Genomic DNA, 25,583 nt, shown 5'->3' with positions numbered 1-25,583 from the left:
GATCAACGGCTTCAGCAGTCCGTCAGTCAGCCAGTCTGCAATGCTCTGAAGCGAATCGCAACCTTGTCATAAACTTGTCGTAGTAGTGGCTTGGTCTTGTTGGCTGCTCGTGCTGTGCTGTGCTGTGCTGCGCGAGGAAAAGGCAGAGATCGCCTCGCTTCAACGACTCCTGCGCTCGCCTATCCACTTGGTCGAGTCCAAGACGCCGGCAATCCAGTCAAGCTCGAACGCATCTTGAAAATCTGCAGTGGGTTGCATTCGGTCACATTCGGGCGCTCGTTGGTCGTTTCGCATCCAACTTCAGTGGGACTGCCATACAAAAACATAAAAGTCAGACTGCCATTTCCATTTCCATTTCCATTTTCATATTCATTTCCTTCGGCAATCAATCAGCCATGAAAGTTCGTTCCGAACAAAGCAGTATGCTATTGTGTGTCAGTCTTATTCGAGAATCAAAGAGTACCAAGCGGCTGACCGGGTTCGAAAAGCACGCGAGATGACCTCATCAATGGTCTGTGACGTAACATTGCCCTTTTCATAATCCAAGATTCAGAAATCAGACAACGCAGTCCACCTTTTGTTATTATTTTATACATTGTCAACTCTTCAGCACTGAAAGCTCGTCGCCAAGACAGAAGAATTACAGCTCAGACGTCCTCAGCCATGCAAGTATCACGAAAACCTCGTTCTCAGAACCGCCCCGCCAATCCTCCAGCGGCAGCGGTGAATTCACCAGCGGCAGCGGTGAATCCACCAGCTGTTGCGGCTGCTCCTGCGCCAGCACATCCTGCAGCTGCACCTGTATTGCCTGTTGCAGCGCAAACATCTTCGTCCGCAACAGCTCCACAGCGAACGGCAGGTGCTTGGTCTTCACCCAAGTCGTTTGCTCAGATTGTTGGTGCTTCACAATCAACGCCGCCAGCGCCCAAGGAACACCAGCAGCCTTCTGCAGCGCCGCAGAAAAATTCGCGAGATGCCCTGACCTCATCTCCCGCCACTACTAACGCAGCGACGGCAAGCACATCTGCCGCGGCGGCTTCTTCGAGCGGGAACAACGCCACTCTGGCTAGCTCCTCTGCCTCTCCTTCTGCGTCGCCAACTACCACCAAAAAGCTCCAGATTGTAAATCTCAAGCGGGGCATGGGCACGATTGGCACAGCAACGTACCCAACGATCGAAACCTGGTTGGCAGATCCGAGCAACGCGTACGTCGGTCGCAAGACCTACGTGACGCCGCACACCCCGTTCGGCAATCCGTTTAAGGTCAACCACGAGGGTGAGAGGGCGAGACGCATCGAAATGTATCGAGAGCACTTGCTGACCACTCCTGGTCTTCTCGAACTCGCGAAAGCCGAGTTACGAGGCAAGAACCTCGGATGTTGGTAAGAACGTGGTTTTCTGCAGGAAATGGAAAGGCTTCTGTGGAAACGAGCAACAGTCAGTACTCACGCATCTCGTTTTGTGCAATGTGTGTGTGAATGATCCACTGCAGGTGCCATCCCCTTGCCTGTCATAGTGACGTTCTGATGGAGTTGGTGAATCAAGATTGAACTTCCTCCGCTGTGCCTCTCTGACGAGAACCTCCTCCGCGTGTGCCTCCGAATTGGTGCGCTTGAACCAAGCTCTGATTATGAGCAGCAAGCGCCGGTTTCAGCGCGTCACTGCGTCGTTTCCACCAGCCGAGTTAGTTCTTGATGTTCAATCCAAAACGATGCCCAATTCCCCCGCAGCAATGTTACTATCGCTTTTTTTTTTAACTGTGGCTAGTGAATTATTTTTCATGTCTTGATGTTGTTGTGGAAATACCAAGCACACCTTCCTTCTTCACTCTTTGTTTTTTCTTGCTATTTTTCTGAGCACAAACCATGCTTGCCTCGCTCGTTTCGCGCGCTTCGGTGCGCCTGGCTGTGCGCACGCCCAGCACCTCGGCCTCGCAGCAGCAGCAGCAGCCACGGCGCCTGATGTCCGACAAGCTGTTTGTGCACCGCGATGCCGGCGTGTACAAGGACGAGCCGTTCGAGTTCACCGCTGAAAACCTCACGCGTGCTGCCTCGATCATTGCCATCTACCCGCCAAAGCACCAGGCTGCAGCGACCATCCCGCTGCTCGATCTGGCCCAGCGACAGCACGGCTGGCTCCCCCTCTCAGCCATGAACACGGTCGCCAAGATGCTCGACATGGCCCCCATCCGCGTCTACGAGACGGCCTCCTTCTACACCATGTTCAATCGGTAATGCAACTCCCATACAAAAAAAAAAAAAAAAAAAAAAAAAAGTTTTGGCTTGAAGATTCGATCAGCAAGAGAGAGGGGAAAGGAGGATGGGCGGACAGAGGACATACACTCCAGAAAGGCAAGACCACAGTCTATCAGAGGGTGTAGTGTTGACTGACTGTGAGTGGAGTCAAAGAGGTAGAAGAAGACGAACAGGGACGAAAAAGAGCGAGATCGCAAAAGCAAAGCTCACTTTGAACGAACCGAGCGAGATGGAAGAGCAATGCAGAGATGAGGACAAGCATGAGATGCATTGGTGGATGTGATCAACGTGGATGTGTGTGTGGCTTGGGACATTTGGACTGGAAGGAACAGCCCCGTCGAGCTCTTTCTCAATCTCTCATTCTGTCTCTCACTCACTTTGGCCACCAACCCCTGCCCCCTTTGGAACCGCTCACAGAGAGAAGATCGGCAAGTACCACGTCCAAGTGTGCACAACGACCCCTTGCTTGCTGGGCGGCTGCGGCTCGGACAAGATCATGAAGGCCGTCCAGAAGAACCTCGGCGTCCACCCTGGCGGCACTACTAGCGACGGTCTGTTCACCTTCACCGAGGTCGAGTGCCTTGGTGCCTGCGTCAACGCGCCCATGATCCAGATCAACGACGATTTCTATGTATGTCATTGCATCTTGCATATCATGTGTTTTGAGTTCCAATCAACCTCTGACTTTGCTTGTGCTCCTGTTGCCGTCGTTCTTCACGCTCCCATTGTCGCCACACAGGAGGACCTCACTCCAGAGACCACCGAACAAATTCTCGATGGATTCCGCCGAGGCGATCGGCCAAAGCCCGGCCCACAAAAGGATCCCGCTACTGGCAAGCTGCGCAAGTCGTGCGAGCCTGTCGATGGCCTGACAACGCTCAAGGAGAAGCCAACAGGTCCCGGCTTTGGTGTTCGCGCAGATCTTTAAATAGGTAGTCAAAATCTGTGTAGAGAAGAATCTTAAGCGGACTTGCTGGACTCCCCCGCCATCGCTGAAATTTTCTCCCTATCTGTGCCTTGTTCTTTTCGTTCTGTGTCATGTGATTTTTATAAATGTACATCTGCGTTGTGTTTTTGTGGCTGCCTTCCACAGTTGTGTTTTTGATTGGGGGTTTTTGTAGTTGTTTTGTTTGTTTGTTTGTTTGTTTGTTTGGTCAAGTTTACTGCGCTCACAAATCAAGACCAACCAGTTTGCGAACCTCCTGGAGCGTTCCTCGACTCATCTCGTTGGCACGATGAGAACCCTCTTCGAGAATGCGATGGACGGCTTTCTCGTCAGCTTGCAACTCTGCGATTTTCTCTCGAATCGGCTTGACTTCAGCAATGACAAGCTCCATGACTGCGTCTTTCAACCCCCGCATGTTGAGGTTGGACTTGGTGTAGTGCTCGGCCATGGACTGCGGAGTCTCGCCTCGGATGGCGGCTGCAATGCTGAGAAGGTTTGCGACACCTGGCCGATTTTCGGGATCGAAGGTAATGCTGTTTTCGTTCGTGTCTGTCAAGGCTCGACGGAGCTTGCTGCGAATGTCGTCGTCCGAATCTGTCAGGTTGATGCGGCTCGCGTCAGACACATCCGACTTGCTCATCTTGTTGACGGGGTTGCGGAGGTTCATGATGCGCTTTGCGTCATCTGCGATTTGCGACAATAGCACAGGCAGTCAGTATGAGCTCGGTGGAATGTTGAGAAAAACTGAGACTCGGCGGTTTGCTACGTACTGTACATGGGAACAGGCGCCGGGAAGAAGGCGGACTTGTGAACATGATTAAAGGTGTTTGCGAGGGTTGATGCGAGTTCGAGATGTTGCTGCTGGTCGTCGCCTACTGGCACGTGTGTGCCTCTGTGTTCAAGAGCAGTGGATGAGAGGCTTTTGTGAGCAAATGCCCTCTCTCGAGATTTGAGGTCCAACAAACAAGCGACTTTTATCTTGCCGATAGAGCAGCACGTCCGCTGCCATTAGAATGGGATACGAGTAAAGACCCCAGTCGTGCTTGTCGAGTGACTTGGAAGCGAGCAGTTGCTGCTTTTTGGCCTGAATACACAACCGGAGGTTGTCAGAACTAAAATTTCTCTCTGGCGTTCGATGTGTCGTTCACACAAGCACTCGCACTCGACTATACCTTCCACTGTGTCATACGAGACAGCCAGGAATTGGACGTGATGCATCCCAGCAGCCACATCAACTCTGAATGGCCAGATACCTGAAAACAATGAAAACATTCGCTCGAATTTTGGTTGGAAGGTACTGCAAACTGCAAGTTCCACTTCAGCCCAGTGGCAACTTTCCACCTCCAGACTCTGGCATGTTTGCTGTTACCTTTGATTGCTGGAAAAGCACAGATTTGGCAGGGTTGATGCCGCACGCGAGAAGCGCGATGGTCATGTCGGTAATGTTTCGCCGAAGCACTGCCTTCTCGGGCGCGACGGTGAGGGCGTGAAGATCGACAATCATGTAGAGCACATCCACAGCACTATTGCTTGGATTGCTTGGCTGGGACGAGACTGCGCTGACAGAGTGACTGGCTGAACCACTCGGCTCGGAACGTTGGCCATCTGAGGTTGAGCCGCGCATGCGTTGCGCCTGGATGGCTGGATCCTGCAGCTGCACCCAGCTCTTGATCGCACCCAGATAGTTTCCAAGGTGCGGGACGCCGCCAGTTGGCTGGATTCCCGACACAATCCTTGGCTGAGCGTTCGCCACGATGAACGACGCCGGCGTCGCGTGCTCGCTCGCTGCGGCTGCCCGCTGAGGGCTGGATGTGGATGCGAAATCTCGATGCGATGCTCTGACGAGCGAGTGTGCGGTCGAGTAGCCTGATCGCATGTGCTGCTGGAGTCTTGGCAATGTCATCATGATTTTCGGTGGGATTCGAGCAATGGCAGACTGAGCATCGTGGCATGCTTAATCAAGCGAAGTATCAGTGTATCAGTGTTACGACAGTGGTAATGAGAGCTGAACGGATCTGAAGGGTGTTTGCAGTGGTGTGAAAGTCCGTCGCGACCGGCCAATTCATTCGTCAAGAACGTCGTCAGTGCTTTGCATAAATTCGGTGTCTCGATGCGGTGCTCATAGACATACGATGTAGTATGTATTGGCGACTGTAAATTCATCGATAATCGCCATTTGCAAGTTTGAGGGTCTGTCAACAAAATCCAAAGCACAAAATTTCAGTTCAGCAACAAAAAAGATTCAAAACCAATGAATTTCTCGGCCAAATGGCACAACCAGAATTCGCCGACTCTGCTTCGTTATTACAGTCACAAACTATCTTAGCAACACCAGTATACAGTATTATTGTGAAAGGACGACAACCAATGAGAAGTGGATCGAGTTCTGAGGGTCCGAAGGCTTGCCAACCAGAAAGCCAGCGATAACCACTCATCACGACACGTTGCTCAGCCGCGACAAAGTCTAGTGTTTAGCAAGTTATATTTGCAACAACCTTGCACGAAAGCCGACGACCATGTCGCCAGAAGCACTCTTGGGGGGCGACCCAAACAAAGGCGTCTGGCGCGGATTGTTCATGATGATTTCACCAACACCGAGAGCACACTCGCCAGGCTAAAAGTGCCCCCAGACAATTCCAACACAGAGCATTACATGTCCAAAGTTTCAATGCGAACAACACACCAAAATTCGCCGGGAAGCCAGTCTTCCAAATCATGCAAGCTCGTTTCGCGCTCGCCAGTGGCCGCCTGAGCCAGTCGCTCGTCCATTCTGCGTCCAAGTCGACCATCTCATCCTCGACAGTGATGGAAGCACTGTCATCATCCCCATCATCGTCATTCTCATCACCGGCATCCGCTCTTGCTTTGAGATGCGCTCCGCTGCTGCACGTGCGACGCATCCACCTGCTCAAGCCAAGACATCTCACACCGAGCGGATCCAGCCACCCCAGCGCACGACAGACAATCACTGCTGCTGCAGTCTCAAGCAATGCCGCAGAGCGAGTGCTGGCCGGTGGACTGACTGGCGCTCTGAGCAGTGCGCGGGCACAGTCCACAGCGGCAGCCTCAGACAAGTACGGCCACAGTCAAATGTGTTGCAATGGACGATCATCATTTGCTCTATGAGACGACGATGCCTGTGATGGACGGTGTTTTGAGCTCAACGATCGACTCTTCTCGTTTTTTTTTTTTTTTTTTTGCGCAGGGTCAATGTTCGCTTCATCACCGAGCACAACGAAATCATTGCAGTCAAGGCCAGTGTTGGCGACAATATTCTGGATCTCGCGCATGCCAATAACATTGATCTCGAAGGTACGTCTCTCGATGCCTCTGCAAGTGTCCATGTCCATGTCAGGTGGTTTTGCTTTTGTTTTGTTCGTGTCTTCTGGAGGCTGGATTGTTCATTCACCGCCGCCGTCCCGTCGTGCGTCCCTTCGTTCCTTCGATAGGTGCATGCGAAGGCACGCTTGCTTGCTCAACCTGTCATGTTGTCCTGCCAAAACAATACTACCAGCTTCTTCCCGAGCCCGAGGACGAGGAGAACGACATGCTCGATCTGGCGTTTGGGCTCACCAACACGTCAGTACTCTTTTCCGACCACATACGCAGCATTCATAGCACCATTGGCGACCGGGAATGCCCTAATCACATCGCTTTGTGTGTGTGTTTTTTATTGGCTCACTCATTCTTGTTGTATGACTTGACTTTGCGTGTGCGCAGATCGAGACTTGGATGCCAAGTGATCATCACCAAAGCGCTCGAAGGGATGGATATCAAGCTTCCTGGTGGTGCGCTTGATGCGCGACGGGCTGACAAGTGAGGCAGCCAGAGAGGGAAGCACCAAAGGTGGCAACTCGGAAAAAAACCTCTATTGTACACAACAAGCACCGAAACAAATCGAAAATAAAACACACCATCACCCCAACCAACGAAAACAAGGCCGCTGTCACATTTTTTTTCAGGAAGATGCGCCTTCCAATCACGACAGTCCAAACCAACGTTAAGTTGGATCAAAGAAGAGAGATTAGATTCGCATCGGAACCGAGCCATTCGATGTGCCCGCGGCGCCCGAGCCCGAAGCAGAAGATCCGGACGTGGCAGACTCTTCTGGATCTTGCAGTGCACCCGTCACAACGTCGTTAATGCGGGGGTACTTTGTCCGGTCATCCAGCTGTGTCTGCGCCCAGGCGAGCATTTTGAGCAAGCTTGGCAGCTTCGGGTCGCGTTCCTGGTTCTGGCTCGCCAGGATGGCAGCGTTGAGCGCACTCGCCGTCTTCTGTCTCTGTGCGAGGTCGAGCAAGTGTCCGACGGGCGACGTGCGCTGGTTGTCGAACGCCAGCAACGCGAGCGCCTTCTCGAGCTCCTCCAAGAACTGCGGCTGCTCCTCACCGCGCGGGGCGAGCTCGCTCTGGGCAAACGCAAGCGCCTCGTCAATCTGGCCAGCGCGGATGAGCTCAATCAGCCGCTGGAGCTGCAGCTGGAAGCACAGCTTTGGGTTTGTATCCAGAATGTCCGGGTTGAGGTCGTTCACGAGCTCGATCGCCTCCTCAATGGCGCCCCGCTGCACTGCGGTTCTGATGCACATGCGGTCCTCAATGCTGGACAGGTCGACCGTCGGGGTCTCGCCGCACTCGGAGGCAAAGCGCTCGGCGGCGTCCTTGTACCCTTCAATGACCAGGTAGTTCATCACCAAGCGATTCAGGCTGCTCTTGCTGACAGACACCGAGTCGAGCATCGTCTGCCACTCGGCGCGTGTGATTGTCTTTGTAGCGGCACTGGTGCTATCCATCCTCACAGCAAGATAAATTGTATCAAAGCAAGAATTGAACGAAAACAAAAAACAGGGACTGCGTCATCCATGTCTGAGAATTTTAGTGTTTTGTTGATTCTGTTCATATTGCTGGATGCCGGCCTATTGAAAGTTGGCAATTCGGTTTTACTTTTCGGAATATTCACCCAAGCAACCATCACTCGATTCACTCTGTTTTTCTGGTTCTGCTTTTCCAAATTATTCAGATTGAATTGGGTTCAACGCCGAAACATTGCGACTGATATTGCAAACGCTATGAACTTTGTGCAGACTGCCATTCCGCGTCAGCCGCTGTTCCACTTGGATCTCAAGACGGACAATGTGCTTTTGGCCGCTGACTTTCATGCCAAGCAAAGATCTAGCGGGCTTGCTCCTGCTATTCTTTTTGCTTGCTATTTTGGCACCAAAAAAAGCAACAAAAATGTCAAAGCATTGACATGAAATGCTGAACATTAGACTCGAACAATGGTAAAATTCACACAAGAAAAACAAACAAAAAACAAACAAACAAACAAACAAACAAACAAACAAACAAACAAACAAACAAACAAACAAACAACAAAACAAAACAGCAAAAACCGAAAAACAAACGAAAACAACAAAAAATCTGACTTGCTGAGAATTGAAACAAACGACCGAGAACGATAACGAGAAAAAGGACCCCAAAAGATGCCGCACGCAAGAGGCTCTACTGGGTCAGCTTCCACGGCTTGCCAAGCAGGGATTGCTTGCCAGTTCCCATCGCTGTGGCGTCAGCGGCACTCGCGCTGCTGCTGGCGCTGCTGGTGCTCGCACTACCGCTTGAACTAGGACTCAAGCTGGTACTCGATGAATCTTGAGAATACGAGGCAGATGACGAGGCAGAGCGCGAGCGATCCAAGTGAGACCGCTGCGGTGCCCCAGAAGCAGTCAATCCGGCATCAAACGTGCCAGATCGTGGTCGGTCGTGCCGCAACTGGTCCGAGCCAGTGCTGATCATCGAGTTGCGGACACTCTGTGCCGGTGAATAGGGAGCGCCGGCGGGTCCACGGCCTGCAAACGACGAAGAGCGGGACAAGGCGCGACTCACAGCTGCAGTCACGGTTGCAAAAGTGCCGCCCGTGAGAATGTTTCCAGCAGCCGAGTCATCAAGACCGCCAAACGCAAACCCGAGATCAAAGAGCGCAGGCTCCTTGTTGCACAACAAAACAAGCGCGGCAATGGCGTCGTGGTGCGCCACCGTCTCTTGAATGTACATGCCCAGGTGAATAGCAACCTGAGCCTTGAGAGCGCGCAGTCCGTCAATCACGGCAAGGTCGGGCACAAAGTTCAGGTGGTCGTACTCGGCCATTCGCGCGTCAAATGGCATGTCGGCATGGCTGTTGGGCATTTGTCCATAGGAAGAGCTGCTGCTCGTGAAGGGACGCTCCAGAGCGGGGAAGGGGTTGTGGCGCAGCAAGGAGCCGCCGTTGAACAGGGCGTGATCGCCACGTTTCAGGCGCCCTGTGAGGCACGCCTCTTGAACGTTGCCGACAAAATGGTAAAAGATGACATCCAGAGGCGGCGGGGTCTCTGTCAAGTGCGACTCCGTGTCTGAAACGGGCACTCGAACATGCTGTCGACCCAATGTTCGCCCGACACCTTCAATCTCTTTTGCGTTGAACGAGCCGACCGCGGCGACGTGAATGCCAATCTGATTGAGGGATCGCACATAGTCGCAGACCATTTGAGGCGTCAATCCGCGGGACTTGATGTCGAGAGCAATGGACAACGGGATGGAGGAGGTCGACTGGACCCACGGGTTGGAGCCTTGACCAGCACGATCTAGGGCGGCGACACGACCTCTGGGCGCTCTTCCACGCAGCTTGCCCTGGGACAAATCGTGGATGATGCGCAGAGCAGTAGCCACGGACATGGGATCACTAGCAGTGCTTGCATTCTCGTCTGCTGGTGCTGGTACTGGTACTGGTGCTGGTGCTGACGCTTTGCCGGGCGGCGCCACAATCACCTGCGCCAGCCTGAGCGCCTCGGCAAACAAGACGAGCCACTCTTTCGCCGACACACCTCCCATCGAGGTCTTGGGTGCACGCAGAACGTTTTCATACTGCGGGTAGCCCACGAGCTCAAGCAGGGACTGAACGACATTGCCGTGGGCGATGGCTGTCTCGAGCACTGCCTCGAAATCTGTGGCCGCTCCAACTGGATCGAGCAACGCTGGCGCGGCAGCGGCATCGAGGGCAAACCCATCCAACTGGGCGGACGGGATGGGCTGAGCACCACCAGACGCGAACGGCCGCATGGGACTTGGAGCGGGACTCAGACTCAATGGAACTTGCCCGACAGACACCTCGTGCACTGCAATATCCGCCGAAGCCGAGCTTGCCACAGGGGCCACTACGGAGGAGGCAGGATCGAAGCCGCCGCCAGTGTGGGTGTCTTGAACTCCAGCTGCCACAGTTGCAGGTCCAGACTCTCCCGACCGCGCGTGTGCTGGGGAAGGAATGCAAGATGGATTGCTCGAAGCGGCAGACTGCACTTGCGACTGCGTCTTGTACAAGCGCCGCCACTTGCTGAGCAGTTTCGGGGACAGGAAAATGTCCCACTCAAACACGAGCGGGTGGATTGGCAGGCCATGTTGAAGGCAATATTCCACGTGTTTGAGCGCACCAAATGCAGCCACGACGGGGTTATTCTCCATGGAATTGATGAGCGCCGATGTGATGTGCGAGCCATGCAGTAGAAGCGGGGATCGGTGGGCACGCAGACCTGCGAGGCGCGAAAAGGTGTGTTCCAGATCAATCTTGTTGGGTAGGCTGGTAGGTGCAGCACCTGCGAGGGTTTGGAGTGATGTGCTCGACGTGGTCGGCGATACGGAGCTTGCTGCGACCGAAAACGAGGAGGACGGGGAGCGCGATGCGCCGTTGCCGCTGTAGATGACGGGATTGCGAACGCGGTACCACGCCTCATGGACAAGCACACCCAACTGCTGACTTGCACGGAAGACGGCTCGCGGGGTTGACAGCGCAAGTCGGAAGAGCGACACGAGCGTAAAGCTCGGCGGCGTCAGTCGTGTCCACCCAAATGCGCCATTCGACAGGACAAAGTCATGCTGCTCGCTGAGCGCTCGCGACTCGGCCACGGAAGCAGCTTTTCGCATAATGCCAACAACGTGTTCATGCACGTCAGGCATCAATCGTGCGAGAATGCGTCTCCAAGTTTCATCTGCAAGCAGGCCAGGAGTGGCGCCAAAGAACGAGCCATGCGAGTAGGCACTGAGGTGGAATAGAAGTGAACGAACAGAAAAATGTGTGAGTGCAATTCGCCCGACGCGCCGCATGCTGCACAACAAAAACAAAACAAAACAAAACAAAAAAAACATCCCATCCCATGGAGAATTACCGATTGGACAGCACCGGAATTTGCGTCATTGGAGGCAAGTAAAGGTGGAACAGATAGGCAGGATTGACGGTAAACTGCAAAAACGACTGAGCTGCAGAATGAACTGACGGAACGGTGAGGCTGAAAGGAGGAGGTAGGCACGTGAGGCAGGCGCAGTATCGCTTTTCGGCAGCTGACAGGCCTGCGCCATCATCACGGGGAGCACACATCGAGCTGAGAGGAGAAGGCTGAGGCTCGGCAAAGTCGGTTTCATCAATTTCAAAGACGGTCACAGGCCGCGATGATGGTGATGGCCACTTTAACCGCTCTTGTTGTTGCTGCCAAGATTGCACAATGGTCAACAGCTCGTTCGTGAGCTGGTCGCGTTCCAAAGCGAGCCGACGCAGTGTGGCCTGTTGCTCGGAGGGCAAGTGCCGCACATTCGCCTGCAAGACCTGCCACGCGGCGGACGCCAGCAGCCACACTCTGCACGCAAAAATGTAAGCGGGCACCAGCATGACAAGCACAGCCACGGATACCATGGTAGACACGGCCAGCATGGCGGAGCTGTGCTGATCGGTCGAGGATTGGAGGAATGGCATTCGCAGTTCGCGAATGTCAAAGATCAGACCCAAGGACGACGTCAGGACGCCTACAGACACAATCAGATAGGTGGCCGAGATGGTGATGATGTGCGTGACGAACGCGCGATCGTGCGTCTCGGCAAGGCGTCGGCGGACAACTGCATGCAGAGCGTTAAACCCGCAGTAGACTGGAAGTGTGAGCATCCGGCAGAAGGCAATCAGGCCAGCGAGGTAGACAATGCGAAGGATTGCCCCAGGCAAACGTGCAAGGGGCGATCGTGCAACAGGCGATGCAGGTCTGCGACCAAGGAGGCGCCACCCACACAACATGATGAGTTGAGTTTCAAGCACAAAAGAAATTTCAAACAAGTCTCGATGTTATTGATCAAACTCACACAAATCGCCGGAGTACGACATCCGTTTCGTATGCGCCGCGCACAGCATCGGCGTAGCGGCGAATCCGAGCAATCAATGCCGACAGCTGATTGCGCTGTTCCGTGTTGCCGCTCGAGGAGAGCCAAGCAAGAGCCAAGGCTGCGTGCGACTGGGCGGTGAGTCGTTGGGTGAACGTGCACTGCACGCCACGAGGAATCGCAAGACGCGCAGTCACATATCCGAGCTGCGCTGGAACGGCTTTCGGAGGCGGGACGGGGCTACCCGTGGCCAGCGACGTTGCAATTTGCTTTTCGATCGAAGCGATGAGCGAGGCTGAGACGGCTGTTGGTGCGGGAACCACAAACGGCTCGTGTGCCGTGACCACAGCCACCGTGCGAGTCTGAATCGGACCAGTGCATGAGACGACACTCACATCAAAAGAAAGAAAGAAAGGGGCACACAGAGCAAGAACAAATCCAGATCTCTCTCTCTTTCTCTGCCTTACCTGACTGTTATCGTTCAGCAAGATTGAGACTGGAACAAAAATCAACTCGCTGCAAGAGGCAACCGCGGCGTCAACGATGGCTTGCAATGCTGCAGCCGAGGCGACAGCTTCATTGGACGAGGATAGGCCGACCAGGAGCACTGGGGAAATGTCGGCCATGAGCTTGTTGGCGTCCTTGTGGAGCTCTTCGGCGTCTGCCTTGGCCTGAAGCGCGTCGGCAAACTGAACGAATGGGTTGGACGTTGCCGAGATGAGCGTGCTCCAAAGCCACAACCAAAGCCGGCTCCAGTACGATGCTCTTGACACGGCAATCGCGGTATGGGACGTTGACATCCACTTGGCAAGTTTTCGAGTTGTCGCCGAGTCTCTTGCAGGCAAATCTTGATTCGTCGTGGCATTCGTTGTAGAAGGAGGAGTAGTAGTCGTAGTAGTACGCGTCGTAGTATGGGTCGCTGGAGTGGTGCTCGGTGCTCGGTGGACGACTGAGAGAACGCTATGCAGACAACCAGCGAGGAATGTCCGCACCAAGCTCACCGCCGTCCACGACAGGCACTGCAGCTCAACGTCTGCCACTCCCGGAGCAGCATGAAGAGCAGTGGTGCTGCTTGCTGCCAGACTAGCATCCGCTTGGCGTTCGGAGGGCGGCGGTACGACAGTGAGCGACAATCTGGCTGCCGTCCCATTCGTCACCTAAAATTGCACGGCATAGCGATGGGGAACGGACGGTTGCAAAAGAGTCAGACCATCGACCCTTACACCGGATCAAACGGCTGATCAAAGCAGCAACGACAAGACCAAATGATTGAACTTTGAGTGGAGGTCGTGTTCACCTACCAATGTGCTGGCGAGAGCGAGACGAGCAAGCGAAGGCGATCTTTCACACCAGAGCACTCGGACAATGCCAGAGCCATCCGGCTGCTTGCGCGGCGTTCCCTGCTGCTGGTGCTGTTGGGATCCCACAAACTGACTGGACGAAGGCGCTGCAACGGCGTCGGATGCAGCCGTCGCGCTGTTGGCGGGAATCAAGTGGGTCAGCTCGTTTGATGACGCTGAAGCACACCCACTCCCGACACGATTGCCACGGCCGTCCCGTCGCACGAGAATGTTTGGGAAGGCGGCAATCAGACCCAAGTGCAAGAGCCGCACGCCAAACCAGGTCGATGCGAACGACAGCGCCACAATCAGCCACAGCATGTTGCCTCAACGATGTTGCTGCTGCTGCTGGAAGAATTCGCGACTGCGCTGAAGCTCTGAATCAAAAGGAATAGTCAATAAAATACCGTGTTGCAACTGTTACCTCGAAGGTGAACAGGAGCTCATGATTTGGTATCAACTTAAATGGGGTTTTGGTTCAGTTTTTTTTTTTCGCTGCTTTTGCATTGAGAAACGGCTTTGTCTTTTTTTTTTTTTTTGCCAGTCTCTCGAATGCCGCTCTAGTCCTTCATTCTACCACCCAAGGCACAGAAAGCCACTCCGTTCCGCCCCTCGTTGCTTCCATCACCGCCATGTCGCCTTGGATTGCACACGCGACGGAGCGAGGGTGAGCTTGGCCACGCGGTTTGCTCTTTGCTCGGATCGTTGCTGGCTGCCCCCCCCCCTCCCGCCCGTGTTCCCGCCCTCCAATGGAACGCAATCCCACATGTGGTATCAAGCATCGGTCCTTCCAATCGCCCAGACCCCCCCACAGACGAACCGCATTGAACGCAAGGTTGGTCGCTCCTTTGCCATGTGCTTTTTTGCATCAGATCTCCTTTTCCTTTTCCTTTTCCTTTCCTCTCCTGCTTTTTGTCGTTTGTCTTGAACTCTTTCGTCCGCTGATGAACCAAAAAAGTGCCTACCAAGGCCAATGCCGATGACTGCCTCATGGCAAAAGACCAAGAGGCCGCAATGAAGCGTGCATAATGGGAATCTCTCTGAAGGACTTGTTTCTCAATCTGTCTTCTCCCTTGTCACTCTTCCTCTTCTCGTGATCTCTCAATCGGTTCTGTTGTCGATATGCTCTTCACTCATCTCCAGTCTTGCTTTGAATCTTGAATTTCATCTGGTCTCTTAGAATCTGTCACGATGCTTGCCATTTCTGATTTGAAATCTGCACTCAACGGTAAGTCGCTGCCTCTTGTGCATCTGCCTGCCCCACTGTATCTATTCAAATATAATATTTCACATTGAACACATGCATCGTTCATCGTACTCTTTTGGAGCAATCGCGGGTTGAGTCAAAAGTTAACGTGCCAGTTCGTGTTCACGCAAAGTCGTACCACACTTCTTCAAAGTACAACAACCAGCGAACAGAGGCGTGCTCGTCATTCACACACACCAAACTCTGACACTACAACGAAACGAATCGACATTTTTTTTTTTTTTAAAAAAAGAAGCAACCATCTTCATTGTTTAACAATTGAACAACAGCGTCGAGAGACAAGACAGAGGTCCATCATGGCTTTTTTCGGCGTCGAGATAGAACAACGATAAACAATCAAAACGACGACCAGGAGCAGAGAGGTGTTGTTGTTTTAAGCAACAACGACGCAGGCACCACCGACCTCCTTGATCTTCTCCTCAGCGCGACGCGAGAAGAACTTGGCACGGACAATAACGGGACGCTTGGGGAGGAGACCCTTGCCAGTGACCTTGTAGTAACCAGCACGGACAGCGTCGATGACGGGCGCGGGGCCGTCAGTCTTGCCAGTGAGGTACTTGTCACGAGTCTGCTCGCTGACAAGGCTCCAGAGCTTGTCAAGGTTGACAAGAGGGCTGTGCTCCTTGTTGGTGGTGTGGTGGAAGTAGCGCATACCGACCTTGCCGAAATAACCGGGATGGAACTTGTCGAAAAGGATTCGGTGGTGGTGCTGGCCACCGGCGTTACCACGACCGCTAGGGTGCTTGCGGTGCTTGCCTGGATGGATTCACAAGGTGGAGAGGAAGAGGAAGAGGAGAGAGAGAGATTGGTGAGCAAAAAACAGAAGGGACAAGAGGGGAAAAAGCAAATCCGAAAAAATCGAGAAAAAGCATGCTTTCAAACAAAAAAAAGAATAAAAAAACCGCCATTTTGTTGAATGGGGACGAAACTTACCAACACGACCGTGACCGGCCGAGACGTGGCCGCGCTTCTTACGGTTCTTCTTCAGGCGGGCAGTCTGTATGAGGAGACACGCACAAGGGGGTAGAAGGCGAGGTGAGTGACAAGGCTCAAAAAGAAGAGCGAAAAAAAAAGTAGAAAAAAAAGTTTTGCACTTTTTGTTTCCGTCTCAAAGCTAGAGTTCTGCTGCAGCGTCTCCGCCTACTGCACAACCCAGGCGGAAAAGACAACAAGACCCCAAAGCCTCTGCTGCAAGCGAGGTGGAGGCTGAGAGAGCAGCGGCGTTGAGCGCAAATCGCTAAAACAGTCGCCGACTTTTCTCCAAACCAACTCAAACTCAAACACCCCGGCTTCTCTCGCCCATCCACCCCGCTCCGCTGGTTGTTCTCATCCCACTCGCGCATGAATCCGTCACAGAGTCATGTTGTTCATCGGATTAGCGCGGGCAGGCGTCGGTCTGGGCGGTGGATGAGGCGCAGTGTGGCGGAGCAAAAGCGTACCATCGTTAGGCCAACAAGAGAAGAGAGAGCGATCACTCTGGCCGAATGCGGAATTCTTATTTCGATTTTTTTTTTTTCAATTCGGGCTTTTCAATGTTCAGTCTCTCTCTCCACAAATCAGACTTTCACCATGAACGCGCCAGACCCGTTTGAGACCATGGTCCTTGGTCCAGATGAGCGAAAGTGAGGCAAACCGGTGGCCAATGTATTCTTGTTGACCGCGATCTGTGAAGGGGAGAGTTGGGGTTGAGAGTTGAGGGTTGGTGAGCTTTGGCTGAAATCGGTCGCAAGCAGTCAGCGAGGCAGCTGTGTTCTAGCCAAGTCGGATTCATCCACTAGCACAACGTCAGCAGGCGAAGGGAAGGCCGTGAGATGAGGGAGCAGGGGGGCAATCGGCCGACAAGTCCTCCAGCGAAAACGATTGCACGACAACCCGTTGTCTTTGTGCTGCTGCTGGCCTCTCTGGTTCTCTCTGACGTTCTCCTGCGACTGCACCCAAAACGTGTTGCTCGCTCAAAAACAGGATTGTGTGCGTGAGAGACTCGCGCAACCCGTCCGCCGCAGTCATCACAGTCAACAAGGAGGACCACACACTGGGCAACCTGCTCCGCGTCCAGCTGCTTCGCGATCCCAAGGTGCTCTTCTCGGGCTACCACGTCCCGCATCCACTGCAGTCCAAGTTTGTGTTGCGAGTACTGACGGTCGAGGGCTACTCACCCATCGAGGCGGTCTCGGGCGCTTTCAACGACTTGATATCGGAAATGTCGCTGCTAGAAGAGCGATTCCGCGTAAGTTTGGCCTGTGTTTGGCGCATCCATCATTGAGATATATGCTGCACGTGTCTTCCTTCGAATGCTCACGTTTTGTGCTGTATTGCATTGGCGGAATCGCAGACCGAGCTGAATAATCACCAAAATCCTCAAGCTGCATCGCACTTTTGAGCAGCATTCGTTGTTCTGCAGTGGTTTTCGTCGTTTTCGTTATGTCATGTGTGTGCGAGTGGCACAAGGTTTTTTTTTCTTGTCTGGTTGCAGTTGGTTTCATTGTTTGGACCTTGAGCATTTTTCTCTGAATGCTTTTATTTTTCAACTTCAACAAGCAACCCTACGATTGGGAACGATTTGTCGCCGAGTACTGCAAATTGTTGGACTTTGGTGCAAAGCACATTCAGTACTGGACCAAGCAATCCTATACACTTTCATTGCAGAACAGAGTCAAGCAAAGCCTCGAGACTAGTGTTGAAACCAGTCGCACAAGAACAACAACAACACACACACAAAAAATAACCGAACAAAAACAAAAAAAAAAAAAAAAAGCACTCACGTCGAGCGCTTGAAGCGATTCTTGGCTTCGCGCAGCTCACCCATGATTGTGATGGCATCGGAAGCTACCCCAGCGAGCTTGGCTCGCGCCTCGCAGAACGCTGGATCACGAACACGCATGAATGGGTTGATGGCGAGCTCGCGACCAATGGACGAAGGCACGGTCGGGAGACCTTTTGCGCGGAGGGCTTGCGCATCGGTCAGTGCTCGTGTAACTTCACTGTTGGCTCCGTCAACGCTCTGTGCAAAGTACAGGTTGCTGACCGTGTACTCGTGGCCACAATACACGCGCGTCGTCTCTGGCAGCGCTCCGAGCACATCAATGAGCGAATGGTGCATGTTTGCCGCAGAGCCCTCAAAGAACTTGCCGCATCCAGCAACAAAGAGCGTGTCTCCGGTGAAGACGACATCCGTCTCCACATACGACCACTTCCCTGGCTTGTGCGATTCGTCCGAGACGACGCGGTCAACCGCGCCATCGGGACTCTGTGCTCGGAATGAGATGCTGCCCGTGGTATGGCACGGCGTGGCAAGCGCGGTGAACTTGATGCTTCCAAGAGTGAACGTTTCGCCATGGGTGACCTTGTGCGTGAGTTTCGGCACGCGATCGTCGCCGCCATAAACATTCACGCCCTGAGCATTCAATTCAGTAGCAGCCAGCTCAAGGAACTTGACGTTCTCTCCAGCATGGTCCCAGTGGTGATGTGTGTTGATCACAGCGACCAGGTTGAGCGCGTCCGATTTGGGAAGCTGCTTGAGCGCGTGAATGACCTTTTCGGGCTCTGCCGGATCGACGACGGCCACCGCATGCGAGCTTGGATCTACGATAATGTAGCTGTAGTTGTCTGTTGCAAAAAAGAGAGAGAGAAAAAAAATGCAATCCGACGTGGCGATAGGTGAGGTTGGTCATCATCACAAACGCGCGGCACGGCGATTATTCAAGCCAAGCGCCACCTTCGAGAATCGGGACGGTGTGGATTTGCATCGTGTTTGCAAAGTGAGACGACTGCGTCTGGTGTGAATGGGAAGGCAGGCGGGCGGCGGCAGTGGATGAGGAGGAGGAGCCCGGCGTAGTGGCAGGCGGCGACGCAGCGGAGGATGGATGGAAGGAGCGAGCCTGCAGATGATGCTGAGCTTGAGCAAAGCACAGCGGATGAGAAGAGTGCGCAGTCAGAGTTCGGACTGGAGATGAAAACGTCGGCGCTAGAGCGGCAACCAGCGTCACAAAAGCAGCGATTCGTGAAGGACAGGCGGAGGCAATTCGCGACACGAGCATGGACTGAGCTTGAACAACGACAACAGTCTCAGCAACAAAGAATATGACCTTTGGGGTTTCTTTGCATGATAGTTCTGTCATTTCGCAAAAAGAGCGATTCACTCCGCTTTGAAATCCACCTTTGAAACAAGCGCATTCAACGCAGCCGCATCGTTGCTCCTTTTTGCTCCAATCCACACACGCTCACCCGCACTTGATCACTGCATGCACGTTGATTGGTGTGCAATGCTTGCTACATCTTCGGACTGCTTCAGCCTTCATTTGTTTTCTACAGCAAAAAAACAAAAAACAAACAAAAAACAAACAAAAACAAAAAACTATTCATTCTTTCGTTCTGGGTACGAGCTAGGAGCTGCAGGTTCATGCGAGACCCAACACTGTTCAACACTATTCAACACTATTCAATAACTGGAATCTTGACGATTGGCTGTGGCTTTACACAGTCACCGAGGGTGCAGGTGGGCAGCTGACGCTGTCCGACAACGCAGAGGCAGGCGCGGCGTTCTTTGCACGATCGAGATAGACTTGCAAAAGACGAAGCTGCATCGAGTTGAGCTGTGCAAACAGCGGTGCGAGCCCTTCCTGGCCGAGCTGGGCATGGAGCTCGACAATTTGGAAAACGACCGTTTTGCGAACCTCTGCAGCAGAGTGCTTGTAGCCCTATCGGTACCAGACAAGAAAAAAAAGGAAACAATAGCGGGAGTTGGCAGGATGACGTTCGCTTGCTTGTTTCTTTGTTTGTGACGAATGCAGAGCAGTGCAACGACTTACCCAGACGAGGCGTGAAATGAGCTGTGGGGCCAACTGGGCGACCTGCTCGACGGAAAGTCCAGTAACATACTGCGCTTGCAGCTTGAGCATGAGCAGCACTGCTGAGGTCGAAAGTGGCGGCTGTTGCTCCTTCACGAGGTCATCCAGAAGCGACTGCTGTTCCGAGGCTGGTACCAGCAACAGCAATTGCTGCACACATTCTTCCGCAACGTTGGAACGCTGTTTTGATCGCAAAATGGCAACGAGAACGAAATTGCAGAGAGTTAGCAAGACTGGCTTCAACGATTCAACAGAAATCGTTCCACCTCCCCGCCAACGGACGCGCACCTCTCGGTAGTTGACACTGTCAATCAACTTGAAGCAGAGAAGGGCTGCGTCACGGATGAAGAACAGTTCCAATCCGAGGCCAAAGAAAACAGTGTTCTCGGTCATGATCTTCAGCGCAGCGATGGCAACCGTCTAGAGTAGATTAAAGTGGGGACATCAATGAGAGACATGTGAGAAATCAGCCATCGAACTCGTCTTGACTTGCGAGTAACAACACCGCAACATAGCGCGTACCTCATTATTGCTCTGTTCGCCACGAAGAACTTCCATACATGCGGTAATCTGCGAAAGAGCAACTTCTGCAGACTCGGGCGCCGTCCAGTCAAACTCGGATGCACTGGCTTGAAGAGTGTCACGTGCACTTGGCTCGCGCGGAACAAGCGCTGGAAGCTCGAATGCCATCATTGTCAGCGGTGTAGCAGGGACTTGCGGCTGATCAAAAACGGGCGCAGTCAGCACAGGCTTGATGGTGAGTGTGGGGAAGCTAACGGCGGGTTTGTTTGGCTCGCTATTTTCGTTCGGGGGTGGCTGGGGTGCTTCTGGCAACGGTGCTTCTGGCAAAGGCGCAACAACAACAACAGCAGGCGCGCTCGCAAGCGGTGCACTCGGGATTATGTTCGCGGTGGGAGTGGACTGGGCGACCAATGGTGCAGCAGCGACAGCAGCAATAGCAGCAGCAGCAGCAGCAGCAGCAGCAGCAGCAATCGGCGCTGGCGCTGGGACTGGCGCGGGCACTGGCGCTTGAACAATAACACGAGCAGCAGGCTGAGCAAAGCCAACAACTAACGGCGGAGCAGCGCTCGTTGTGTATTCGGAAACTGACGGTGGGCGTGCCGCAGCAGGGATGCCTGTAGGAATGCTAGAGGGTTTGGCCGACGTGCGTCGAGCAGCTGTTGTGGAGCTCGAGCTCGAGCTCGAGCTGGAGATGGAAGGGGTCGTAGTCACTGGAGCTGGTGCAGGAGTGGATGTTCCAGTCGGCACGGCTTTGACAACCCGTGTGGCCTTCAGAGAGCTCGACGAGCTTGCAAATCCTCCATTCGATTGGGACGAGGCCGCAGGAGTAATGCTACTGGCGCGAATCTTGCTCGAAACAGGCGTGGCAAAAGTTGAAGTGGACGCGGTTTGCGCCGATGCTGCAGTTGCTGTGGAGGCAGTCGAGGTCGCAGTGGCAGCACCAGAACTGCTGCTAGAGCTACTGCTACTAGAGCTGGCACTCTTGGTGATGGATGGTGCGCGATGAACCGCTGCAGAAGCTCGTCGCTCAGTTGAGGGTGTGCTGGCGGGCGCAGTTCCATTCGCTTTGGCGCGCTCTTCATTCAACAGCTTGATTTGAGCGCCATCCATGCCCTTCATCGCGGCAGCTGCGGCAGAGGCAAAGCGGGTTTCGTAGGCGACAAAGGCACGGCGCGCCGCTGAGCGGGCATTGGGATCCGCATCACGGATGGCCTTCAAAATGCACGATTCGATTGCTGGTTGCTGCTTTTCGAAGCGCGACTGCTCCCAAACTGCGAGAACAATACCGAGATACTCGACCGCGCGGTGGCGTGCGACGGCCGATTTGCTTGTGGCACCGCACTCAACAATGAGAGTCAGCACCTTGGGGTCCTGGACATGGGTTACCAGCTGTTTGAGACCCATGTAGGCAGAGTCGCTCATGACACGAACGCCCGTGTAGAGCAACTTGAGCAAACTGACAACGGCCTGCTCTGGGATGGTTGAGCCGGCAAACATTTCCGCCTTCATGGTCATTGCCATGTGGCTGAGCGTCATACACGCTTCACGCATGACTGCCGAGCGGAGATCCCGGAGGGTGGCGCAGAACGGGTCTGCCAGCGGCTTCATGTGGAGCATCCAGGCTTCGCGCTGTTCCGGCAGGACGCCGCCATTCAGCAAGCCTCGGATCATGCGCAAGGCATTGACGCGGCGCTCCCATTCCTCGCTGGTGCTTGTAATGTTTTTCATGATGGTAGCAAACTCGCGCGCAACATCCGTTGTCAGAATTGGCGGAATGTCGTCGAAAACGCTGAACGACTTCTCGTCCATCTTGGCCCCGCAGTCGGACGCGCCTGAAAAGGACAGCTTGGGGCGGTCTGCAGCGCTTGTCGTGTACGATACCGATCCACTGCTGATGGCCGGCACCAGAGTCGGCTCGACTGGATTTGAATTCATGGAAAGGACTGTTTTTGTATTGTTTCAGAAGTCAGTCTGTAGTTTGATACAAATGTCAGCGCATCACCACCACCGCCACCACCACCCCTCCAAGCAAACACCAAGTGGCCGAATGAAACAACACAAGCAGTATCGTCTGTCAAGTCGGGGAGGGGGCGGGAATGGAGTCCCAATAGAAAACCAGCCCCAACAAAACCCGAAAGTGAAACAAAACAGTTTCAAACGGATGGCTCGTTCAACAAAGCGGCACTTTCGGCCAGTCTGCGTCTGTTCCCGTTCCACCCATGCTCGCGTCTCAACACGCGCTCACACGATTCGGAGCATTTTCCCCCAGGTCAGTGGCCAAAGACCAAGTGGAGGTTGACCAGTAATGATGAAGGCGGATTTTGAAAAGAAAGTTGGTTGGTTGATATTTGAAAATTTTGGCAACGCACCCTTAGTGAATTGGTTTTGAAACGAACGAAAAGAAAGAGGTGAAAAAAAAAAAAAAGGAGACTGACTGCATTTACAGCAAGCATACAACATCTTCACATCATAAAGTTACAGGTCGCCTGGATGATCAACGAAGCAGAACGAAAAGCCGAGCAAACGTCAAGTGAAGTCGTTTCCAGTTCAGAACCCACCAACCAACGGACCAACCAACCCATTCACGTCATTGATGTTATTATCATACTGATCATAATTCAATGAATGTAGCACAATGTTGGGGATGTCATTCTATCTTTTTTTCTTTCTTCTGTCAATGAGCGACCAGAAGGAAGAGCTGCCGACCGTTGGCAGCGTGCCTCACTTGGCCTCGACCTCAACTGGCGCCTCGACTTCAGCATCATCGTCATCATCATCTTCAACTGCATCGTCGTCGTCGTCGGACGCTGTGAAGGCTGCTGTTGCTGACGCTGTCGCCCAAGCCGCCGAGCACCCGCCGATGAGCGCCGAGCAGGCAGCCACCCAGCCGTCGTCCCTCGCCAACCTCTCCCAGGATCAGGTACACGACATGGAACGCGTTCTTGACAGACCTCAGACCCCGCGCTCTCTCTCTCTCTCTCTCCCAATCACCAGCATTCAGAAGCACTCTGGCTTTGTCGCTTTTGTTGAGATCTCGCCCTCGCTTCCCCCTGCGCCTGGCTTGAGGCAACGTCCCACTCACGTCGCTGAGAAAAAGCGAGAAGAGGCTCACGAATTGGTAGCCAAGACACGAAATGCAGTTAGTTCTGGACTTGGCGCATTGGAGCGAAGGGACGGGTTGTTACTGCAGAAATGAACGCGTTTTCGACCATACTACGCGACACTGCCACATACGCACAAGCTCGGTCCGAAGGCCAACCCCGCCGAGCATAGAAATACTCACCAATTATTCGTGCTTTTTGTTTTGCTTGGGTTTGTTGGGTTGGTTTTTAGCTCGCTGCAATGATCCAATTGCTCAATCTCGACGGAAAGGGCAAAGCAAAGGAGCAGGACAAGGAGCACAAGTTCTGGAAGACCCAGCCAGTGCTGCAATACGGTAAACGCAATGACCAACCATTGAAAATCATTGTGCACATGTGTGCTGATAGTGACTTTTTTTTTTCCCCCCCCCCTGGTTCTTCTGGCAGACCAAAGCTCGGACGCGGTCGAGCCCATCGAGCCCGACAATGCAAACATCCGCCAAGAGCCCTACCCAATCCCTGCTGACTTTGAGTGGGTGACGTTGGACTTGCTGAAGGAGGACCAGGTAAACAACGATTGCGACTTTGAGACTTGATTGAGCGTGGTTGGAAATTGACACGGCCTGCGAAACTGGCGACTGACTTGCAACCCGCCCATAGTTGTCCGAGTTGTACAATCTTCTCAATGAAAACTACGTGGAAGATGACGACAACATGTTCCGCTTTGACTACTCTCGCGAGTTCTTGCGATGGGCCCTGCTCCCTCCGGGCTGGAAGCCCATCTGGCACGCCGGTGTTCGTGCTTCGAAGAGCCGCAAGCTTGTTGCCTTCATCTCGGCCATCCCCGCGACGCTCAAGGTCAAGGACCGGTAAGAACACGTTGAGCGTCGGGCATTGTTGTTGGGTTGTTTTGGATATGGCGACTCACATGCTCCATCCATGATCCATGCATGCCACAGCGTCCAGCCGCTCGTTGAAATCAACTTCCTTTGCGTCCACAAGAAGCTGCGCACGAAGCGCCTTGCACCGGTTCTCATCAAGGAGATTACCCGTCGAGTCCACCTCCAGGGTCTGTTCCAAGCCGTGTACACGGCGGGCGTCGTTCTGCCCAAGCCGTTCAGCACTTGCCGGTAGGTTTTACATGCTTGGAAGTCTTGGATCTTGGATTTCCCCGTTCCTTTTTTGGTGATGCTTAATTTTCTAACCGAATCCCCTCCCCCTCCGATTTGGATGATCCTCACCCTCCTTCAGCTACTGGCACCGCTCGCTCAACCCCAAGAAGCTGATCGATATCGGCTTTTCCCATCTTGGGCGCAACATGACGTTGGCGCGCACTATCAAGCGCTACAAGGTCGCTGAGCAGCCCACCACTGCTGGGTTGCGGTTGATGAAGGCTGCGGACGTCCCCTCCGCCTTCCGTGTGCTCTCGACCTATCTCGAGCGTTTTGCCATCAAGACCGTCTACACTGAGGAGGAGTTTGTTCATTGGTTCCTTCCGCGCAACAATGTCATCAGCACCTATGTTGTCGAGGTACGTTTGTGCATGACGGGCATGCGCACTGTTTTTGAAAAACAACAAAAGGCATCCTCCTCATTGACGTTGTCATTGTGAAACCGACAGAACTCCAAGCATGAAATCACCGACCTCGTCTGCTGGTACACGCTTCCCTCAACGATCGTCAACAACCCCAACTACTCAAACTTGAAGGCTGCATACAGCTACTACACTGTTGCCAACACAGTGCCGTTCGAGCAGCTTTTGAGCGATGCTCTTATTCTCGCAAAGAACGTAAGGAGTTTGACGATTTGTTGAACGCTGAGCTTTTTTTTTTCCCTCTTCTTTTGGTTCTCTGCCACTCGCGCTTGTGCTAATTTCTATTGGTCATTCTGCAGGAGGAGTTTGATGTTTTCAACGCCCTCGATCTCATGCAAAATGCACCAGTCTTTGAAAACCTCAAGTTCGGCATCGGCGATGGCCAGCTTCGCTACTACTTTTACAACCTCAAGTGCCCCGAAGTCCAGCCCAGCGAGCTCGCGTTGGTTTTGTTGTAGAGGTGCATTGAGGGGATGTGCTGCACTGGTCATAATACAGCCTTTTGCTTCTTTGTTTGTTTTCGCGCCTTTCTTTTGGTGCGTCTCGCGTTGGCTTGCCAGGTCGTTGC

At 53.5% G+C, this 25,583-nt stretch overlaps 11 protein-coding genes across 11 annotated transcripts; 5 read left to right on the top strand and 6 right to left on the bottom strand.

Moving 5' to 3' along the window:
* Nucleotides 1-553: 553 nt before the first annotated feature.
* CAOG_08679 (hypothetical protein) lies at nucleotides 554-1,811 on the top strand. The gene is made up of 2 exons (XM_011271988.1): nucleotides 554-1,382; nucleotides 1,493-1,811. Exons 1-2 carry the CDS (start codon nucleotides 664-666, stop codon nucleotides 1,548-1,550), a joined length of 777 nt encoding a protein of 258 aa, XP_011270290.1. The 5' UTR covers nucleotides 554-663; the 3' UTR covers nucleotides 1,551-1,811.
* CAOG_08678 (hypothetical protein) lies at nucleotides 1,737-3,331 on the top strand. Its single transcript, XM_011271987.1, has 3 exons — nucleotides 1,737-2,230; nucleotides 2,673-2,886; nucleotides 2,995-3,331. The coding sequence occupies exons 1-3, from the start codon at nucleotides 1,866-1,868 to the stop codon at nucleotides 3,181-3,183; spliced, it is 768 nt and encodes a 255-aa protein (XP_011270289.1). The 5' UTR covers nucleotides 1,737-1,865; the 3' UTR covers nucleotides 3,184-3,331.
* A 56-nt stretch (nucleotides 3,332-3,387) lies between these two features.
* CAOG_03244 (tryptophanyl tRNA synthetase 2) lies at nucleotides 3,388-5,120 on the bottom strand. Its single transcript, XM_004364026.2, has 5 exons — nucleotides 4,571-5,120; nucleotides 4,374-4,454; nucleotides 4,185-4,285; nucleotides 3,972-4,093; nucleotides 3,388-3,885 (listed from the first exon to the last, which is right to left on the bottom strand). The coding sequence occupies exons 1-5, from the start codon at nucleotides 5,105-5,107 to the stop codon at nucleotides 3,425-3,427; spliced, it is 1,302 nt and encodes a 433-aa protein (XP_004364083.2). The 5' UTR covers nucleotides 5,108-5,120; the 3' UTR covers nucleotides 3,388-3,424.
* A 796-nt stretch (nucleotides 5,121-5,916) lies between these two features.
* CAOG_03243 (ferredoxin) lies at nucleotides 5,917-7,021 on the top strand (the record flags this gene model as incomplete). Its single annotated transcript, XM_004364025.2, has 4 exons — nucleotides 5,917-6,275; nucleotides 6,407-6,513; nucleotides 6,651-6,780; nucleotides 6,922-7,021. The coding sequence occupies 4 exons, from the start codon at nucleotides 5,917-5,919 to the stop codon at nucleotides 7,019-7,021; spliced, it is 696 nt and encodes a 231-aa protein (XP_004364082.2).
* A 204-nt stretch (nucleotides 7,022-7,225) lies between these two features.
* On the bottom strand, nucleotides 7,226-7,990 carry CAOG_03242 (hypothetical protein; the record flags this gene model as incomplete). Its single annotated transcript, XM_004364024.2, has 1 exon — nucleotides 7,226-7,990. The coding sequence occupies one exon, from the start codon at nucleotides 7,988-7,990 to the stop codon at nucleotides 7,226-7,228; it is 765 nt and encodes a 254-aa protein (XP_004364081.2).
* Nucleotides 7,991-8,551: 561 nt separating this feature from the next.
* CAOG_03241 (hypothetical protein) lies at nucleotides 8,552-14,085 on the bottom strand. Its single transcript, XM_004364023.2, has 5 exons — nucleotides 13,667-14,085; nucleotides 12,833-13,522; nucleotides 12,348-12,727; nucleotides 11,390-12,250; nucleotides 8,552-11,262 (listed from the first exon to the last, which is right to left on the bottom strand). Exons 1-5 carry the CDS (start codon nucleotides 14,024-14,026, stop codon nucleotides 8,700-8,702), a joined length of 4,854 nt encoding a protein of 1,617 aa, XP_004364080.1. The 5' UTR covers nucleotides 14,027-14,085; the 3' UTR covers nucleotides 8,552-8,699.
* Nucleotides 14,086-15,168: 1,083 nt separating this feature from the next.
* CAOG_03240 (ribosomal protein L27a) lies at nucleotides 15,169-16,448 on the bottom strand. Its single transcript, XM_004364022.2, has 3 exons — nucleotides 16,412-16,448; nucleotides 15,906-15,969; nucleotides 15,169-15,728 (listed from the first exon to the last, which is right to left on the bottom strand). The coding sequence occupies exons 1-3, from the start codon at nucleotides 16,412-16,414 to the stop codon at nucleotides 15,346-15,348; spliced, it is 450 nt and encodes a 149-aa protein (XP_004364079.1). The 5' UTR covers nucleotides 16,415-16,448; the 3' UTR covers nucleotides 15,169-15,345.
* A 46-nt stretch (nucleotides 16,449-16,494) lies between these two features.
* CAOG_03239 (RNA polymerase II subunit) lies at nucleotides 16,495-17,610 on the top strand. Its single transcript, XM_004364021.2, has 3 exons — nucleotides 16,495-16,594; nucleotides 16,935-17,199; nucleotides 17,305-17,610. The coding sequence occupies exons 1-3, from the start codon at nucleotides 16,542-16,544 to the stop codon at nucleotides 17,350-17,352; spliced, it is 366 nt and encodes a 121-aa protein (XP_004364078.1). The 5' UTR covers nucleotides 16,495-16,541; the 3' UTR covers nucleotides 17,353-17,610.
* CAOG_03238 (hydroxyacylglutathione hydrolase) lies at nucleotides 17,478-19,005 on the bottom strand. The gene is made up of 2 exons (XM_004364020.2): nucleotides 18,688-19,005; nucleotides 17,478-18,578 (listed from the first exon to the last, which is right to left on the bottom strand). Exons 1-2 carry the CDS (start codon nucleotides 18,716-18,718, stop codon nucleotides 17,731-17,733), a joined length of 879 nt encoding a protein of 292 aa, XP_004364077.1. The 5' UTR covers nucleotides 18,719-19,005; the 3' UTR covers nucleotides 17,478-17,730.
* Nucleotides 19,006-19,334: 329 nt separating this feature from the next.
* CAOG_03237 (hypothetical protein) lies at nucleotides 19,335-22,747 on the bottom strand. Its single transcript, XM_004364019.2, has 5 exons — nucleotides 22,711-22,747; nucleotides 20,342-22,284; nucleotides 20,108-20,239; nucleotides 19,781-19,999; nucleotides 19,335-19,669 (listed from the first exon to the last, which is right to left on the bottom strand). The coding sequence occupies exons 2-5, from the start codon at nucleotides 22,274-22,276 to the stop codon at nucleotides 19,445-19,447; spliced, it is 2,511 nt and encodes an 836-aa protein (XP_004364076.1). The 5' UTR covers nucleotides 22,277-22,284; nucleotides 22,711-22,747; the 3' UTR covers nucleotides 19,335-19,444.
* Nucleotides 22,748-22,999: 252 nt separating this feature from the next.
* Nucleotides 23,000-25,527, top strand: CAOG_03236 (peptide N-myristoyltransferase 1). The gene is made up of 8 exons (XM_004364018.2): nucleotides 23,000-23,261; nucleotides 23,675-23,777; nucleotides 23,869-23,987; nucleotides 24,082-24,290; nucleotides 24,381-24,551; nucleotides 24,673-24,952; nucleotides 25,043-25,210; nucleotides 25,315-25,527. Exons 1-8 carry the CDS (start codon nucleotides 23,019-23,021, stop codon nucleotides 25,471-25,473), a joined length of 1,452 nt encoding a protein of 483 aa, XP_004364075.1. The 5' UTR covers nucleotides 23,000-23,018; the 3' UTR covers nucleotides 25,474-25,527.
* The last annotated feature ends 56 nt before the right edge of the window (nucleotides 25,528-25,583 follow it).

Source organism: Capsaspora owczarzaki (assembly GCF_000151315.2).
Source record: "Capsaspora owczarzaki ATCC 30864 unplaced genomic scaffold supercont2.4, whole genome shotgun sequence".
NCBI lineage: Eukaryota > Filasterea > Ministeriida > Capsasporidae > Capsaspora > Capsaspora owczarzaki.
Note: the sequence above shows the minus strand (reverse complement) of the source record. Positions and strands in the feature narration are given on the sequence as shown.